At 37.9% G+C, this 5,682-nt stretch overlaps 1 protein-coding gene across 1 annotated transcript; it reads left to right on the top strand.

The window, feature by feature from the left end:
- The first annotated feature begins 312 nt into the window (after positions 1-312).
- LOC115082006 (olfactory receptor 1019-like) lies at positions 313-1,314 on the top strand. The gene has a single exon (XM_029586267.1). The coding sequence runs from the start codon at positions 313-315 to the stop codon at positions 1,312-1,314; it is 1,002 nt and encodes a 333-aa protein (XP_029442127.1).
- The last annotated feature ends 4,368 nt before the right edge of the window (positions 1,315-5,682 follow it).

Genomic DNA, 5,682 nt, shown 5'->3' with positions numbered 1-5,682 from the left:
TACATTTCCGAGTCATACAGGTGCTTTTCTTAGATTCTAACAAAACATATTCCATTATATATCTTGGCTGCCTGCTCCTACCACCCCCCCCCCTACAAAGAAAAGACTGAACCATAAATGTATTTAGGAGAAATGTAAATGGAGAAGGGTTGAGTCTAATATTTTGGCTTCTTGCCATTTGATTCTGCTGACAGTTCTGAGCTGAAAAGTGTAACTGTATTACTTTTCATAAGAAAATCATATGTGTATTTAGATGTTTTTGCTTTAATATTATTTCCATTTTACCCTTTGTAATCCCTGCAGCTAATCTAAATGGGAGAAACAGAAAAGGCAAATCACACCAAGGTGACAGAATTCATCATTCTGGGATTCTCTGACCTTCCTGAGATGCAGCTCCTCCTTTTTCATGTGTTTCTGATTATTTATCTGATGTCCATGATAGGGAACCTTCTTATTATTTCTGTAGTATGCTCTGAACCTCGTTTGCACACTCCCATGTTCTTCTTTCTCATCAACTTGTCCTTCCTAGAAATCTGTTATGTGACTGTCACAGTGCCTAAATTGTTAGCGATGCTCCTAACACAATATAAGATCATCTCTTTCACACAATGTATGACCCAGATGCATCTCTTCCTGTCCTGCACAAATACAGAGTTCTACCTTCTCACCTCCATGGCCTATGATCGTTATGTTGCCATCTGCAATCCCTTGCGTTACATTATCATCATGAACAGGAAAATCTGCATAGTTCTTGTTATTGCTTCCTGGATGACTTCATTTCTAAATCCAGTTCTCCACACTCTTATTGTTTCACAATCGTCTTTCTGTAGCTCCAATGAAATTAACCATTTCTTCTGTGACATCACAGCACTGATAGCCCTGTCATGTTCAGGGACGTCTGTCATTGAAATGGTAAACTATATTGAAGGTCCAATATTTGGTTTTACCCCTTTCATTTTAACAGTTACTTCGTATGTGTACATTATTTCTGCCATCCTGAAAATTCGCTCTGCTAAGGGTAGACAAAAGGCCTTCTCGACCTGCTCCTCCCACCTCACAGTCGTCCTTTTATTTTATGGAACCTCTTTTGGTGTGTACATGAGACCCAAGTCTACCTCCTCCATGGATGTTAACAAATTGCTTACTGTAGTGTATATAACTGCAATTCCACTGCTCAATCCTTTGATTTACAGCCTCAGAAACAAGGAGCTGAAAGGAGCCCTCTGGAAAGCAAGCAGAATAGTGGAGAGCTATTTTTCTCAAGAATTAATAAAACTCTTCACACAATATTTGGTGGCAAAATCTCAACAATGAGTGGAAAATATGTGAAGAGACCGATGGGAAATCAGCTCATAGATTAAAAGAAACAAAAGTAATAGTATCTATACAAGTATGGTAGTCTTTGTAGTAAATGATGATATTTTGTGGTTTCCTTTTATTGCTTCTTTATGGATCTCTTCCTATCTGCAGCATCACCTCAGGTTCTAAACTTGGTGGACAAGAAGGTTTATCTTTTTATCCCTTTACCTTTGTATTGCGTAGTACTGTATATATCTATCTATCTATATATCTAGCTAGATAGATGTAAACTTTGAGCCCGATGTTCAAAATGACACTTAGCCAGCTAAGTGATGCTGCTGAATATCTTGCTATTTGTGTTTTTTATGACTTCTTCTTGTGATCCTCTTTGGACAATTGATTTCTGGAAGCTGGAGAATGTCTTTTTAATATATTAAATATAATAAATATTTTTGGTTTTGTGCATACATTTTTCCAAGGAAAAATAGGGGCAATCTAGGTGTGTTCCAGGGTGCAGTTCAGAAATATGCATGATGGTTGCTATTTTGTAAATATATATACATATATGATTGCACTTATTTGTACACTTTAAGACCTGCTAAGTGACTCATGCAAGTGAAATCAGACTTGTCTATTGCCTGCAGTTTTTGGAAGCAAGGTATGAATAAAATGATGGGGATTCAGAGTGAAGTGCTAGAGGGTCTAGGTGACCTAGACAAGGACTGGGTAAACTGGTGGAGATACTGGAAAACTGGTGATTCCAACTGCTTGTGCAAACTTTACAAAATACCTGCCTCTCCATTTAATTCTGTGTATTTATTTATGCAGTGTCACAATTATTTCATGTGTAAAATATATACTTGTATGTTTATAAAGTAGGTGAAGTATGCATTTTCTTGCACTAAAAAGTATATGCACATATTGAAACCTACACCTATCCTTCCAGAGCAGAAATATGCAGCATTTCATAAATAATGCAGCTCCTGCTGCATAGTTTATAAAATACTAGAATTAATCTCCGCCTGTCCACTTGTGAGTCTAAATGCTGTGCTGTGAATAGGTTCCGCTCTTAGGAGTGAATTTTCAAAGAGCTTACATGAGTAAAACACCTAATAGGCAAGTAAATTCCACTTATACACGCACATAGCATTTTATAAAAAGAATATGTGTGTACTCACTTGATCATGTGAAAGAGAGTGTGAGTACAATGTGGTAGAATTTGGGGCATTTTGGGGTGTGTCTATGCATACATTTGTATTTCATGTTTCAATATTTATATTGTTTAACAACTTCAGAAATGGTAAATAAAAAGTTCACATATAATACAGAACAACTGGTTGACACTTTCCAGTGCCCAGTAAATATACTGAAGCTTAATTCCCATATATTCCGATCCAAAACTTCCATCTATCCCCATCTCTTATTATCTAGAACAATATACAGTGGCCCACATCATTCATATTCGTGGATGAATCGGTGTGACCGACTGGTGAATGGTGGTGAAGTGACAGACAAAATAAACAGGAGCATAGGATGAATACTGAAGTTGTTGGTGCATCAGAAAATCTGCTGTTTCCATGTGACCAACTCTCTGAGCTGCCTCCCCAGCCTTACATCATCAATAAAGGCCAGGCTCAAAATGTCTCCTTTGAAATGCTAGCACATGTGACATTGAGCCGGCCTTTGATGATGATGTCAGGTGGTGGGAGGTAGTTCAGAGTGTTGGCAGCCCTGAGCAGGAGCAGTGCATTACTTTATCAGTACCTGATGCCAGCATTTAGGAACAGCTCATGGCAATCTGCTGCCTGAGGTAAGGAATAGGATAGGATAGGATAGGATGAGAGAATGAGATGCCTCCCTCCCTCCCCACTGCCACCTTTACTAAAGGTACCCAAAAGGAATACACTTTCCAAGAGACAGGCAGGCCTACACTAACTCACCAAACAAAATAAAATACAAATTCTGGTGTCATCTCAGTAACAACTGAAAAAAATGATGTGCTTTAAAAGAGGACCATCATAATAAGCACTAACGGTATTGATAAATATATCTTTGTTGCTTTCTATTTAATGATCAGTCCAAAGTCTATCTTTTTGTATGTTTCTTTTGCAAATAAATTTAGTGCTGGCCCCTCCTCGTGCTGTTTTATTTTTTACTTTTAATTTGTATTCATTTTAAATCAGGGCCAGTGCAAGTGTATTAGGCACCCTAAGTGAATCTGACCACTTTGTGCTTGGCCCTCTCCACACAAATTGAAAATTATGCATTTTTAATACAAGATTTTACATGAAAAAGGACACTCAAAGTACAGTCTTCTGAAGTAAAAATATAACAGTATGTATATTATATTTACATGCACTGCTAAGGTGTCAACCAGAAAACTCTGCATCAAACTCAAAAAGACACTTGGAATACATATATCATCAGGACTTCTGTAGCACATGTTAGGTGTGGGCTTGGTCCTTAGAAAGCCATGAAGAAACTAAATTGCAATGACAATATAATAAATCTTCCATTCCAAAACAGCACTAATTGCCAGCACTCAGTTACCACCCTAGCTAAGGAAAGACAGCACTTCAAATATTACAGCAGGTCTATAAAGCACCAATACACCTTCTACTAGGAAAACAAACAAACCAAGCTGCTATAAATCCCTACATAGAAACAATATGTTAGAAGGATACATAAGCTCAATCATACATACAGAACACAGACAGACCCTCACCAAATACAGAATAAAGTGACCATAAATATGAATGGAAAAGTACAAGCAAAAACGGAACTGGAAACCACAACAAGTAGACTGATTGTAATGCACCAATGGAAAACAGAAACATCACCATGCCTCAGTAAACAACAACCAATAAAATCAAGAAATATAAAGCATCAATCATTATAATAAAACATACTCATAAAAAGAATTATTTCAAAACTGCTAATGAAGAGAATAACATCCAATAAATAAAAACTCATTTAATATATTGTTTTTACATTTCATAAACTTCAATAAAATATTTCAAAACATCATACAGATCAAATAACACTGGATTAATTAAAATCAATAAGAATAAAAATAATCACTCACTTTCCATACCTGGAAACATTTGACTTCCGGTTATTCTGAGATTATCATGGATTAGTGGGAGGGGAAGGGAGGTGCACAAACTTTCTCTTCTCTCATAGAAACATAGAAACATAGAAATGACGGCAGAAAAAGACCAAACGGCCCATCCAGTCTGCCCAGCAAGCTTTTACACTTATTTTTCTCATACTTATCTGTTTCTCTGACCGCTAAGTTCAGGGCCCTATTGGTAACTTTATGGTTCTAATGTCCTTCCACCTCTGCCATTGATGTAGAGAGCAGTGCTGGATCTGCATCAAAGAGAAGTATCAAGTTTAATTGGTTAGAGGTAGTAACCGCTACAATAAGCAAGCAACTCCCACACTTATTTGTTTACCCAGCCTGTGCAATTCAGTCCTTTTGGTTGTTGTCTGAATATAAATCCTCTTTTCTTCATTCCCCCTGCCGTTAAAGCCGTGAGCTGCGCTGGATATGTATTCAAAGTGAAGTATCAGGCTTAATTGATTTGGGGTAGTAACCGCCACAACAAGCAAGCTACTCCCTGTGCTGGATATGTATTCCAAGTGAAGTATCAGGCTTAATTGATTTGGGGTAGTAACCGCCGCAAAAGGCAAGCTACTTCCATGCTTATTTGTTTAACCAAGTAAACTGATTTGATGACAATACGTTGTAATGTTTGTTAACTAACACACTTACCAAATTCTGTAAACCGTTCTGATGGCGAAACAAAACAATACAAATAAATAAATAAATAAATAACCAGACCATGCAATTCAGTCCTTGTTGGTTGTTGTCTGAATGTAAATCCTCTTACCTTCATTCCCCCCTGCCGATGAAGCAGAGAGCTATGCTGGATATGCATTGAAAGTGAAGAATCGGGCTTATTTAGTTTGGGGTAGTAACCGCCGCAACAAGCAAACTACTCCCCCGCTTATTTGTGAATGGCAAATCCTTTTCTCCACATTTCCTCTTGCCGTTGAAGCATAGAGCAATGTTGGAGTTGCATTAACCGTATGTATGTTTGTTGAATAACGGTATTAATCACCAGGTAGTAGCCATCATTCCTGCAAGCCACCCCCTTGCCTCTTCACTTCATTCACATCCTCTGGACTTTATGGATCCGCAGTATTTATCCCACACCCCTTTGAAATCCTTCACAGTTTTAGTCTTCACTTCCTCCGGAAGGGCGTTCCAGGCATCTACCACCCTCTCCGTGAAGAAATACTTCCTGACATTGGTTCTGAGTCTTCCTCCCTGGAGTTTTAAATTGTGACCCCTGGTTCTGCTGAGTTTTTTGCAAC

Source organism: Rhinatrema bivittatum, unplaced genomic scaffold, assembly GCF_901001135.1.
Source record: "Rhinatrema bivittatum unplaced genomic scaffold, aRhiBiv1.1, whole genome shotgun sequence".
In the NCBI taxonomy this organism is placed as follows: Eukaryota; Metazoa; Chordata; class Amphibia; order Gymnophiona; family Rhinatrematidae; genus Rhinatrema; species Rhinatrema bivittatum.
Note: the sequence above shows the minus strand (reverse complement) of the source record. Positions and strands in the feature narration are given on the sequence as shown.

Bases quoted from the DNA above. Each gene is read 5' to 3' on its own strand.
- LOC115082006 (XM_029586267.1), top strand. From the start codon at position 313: ATGGGAGAAACAGAAAAGGCAAATCACACCAAGGTGACAGAATTCATC.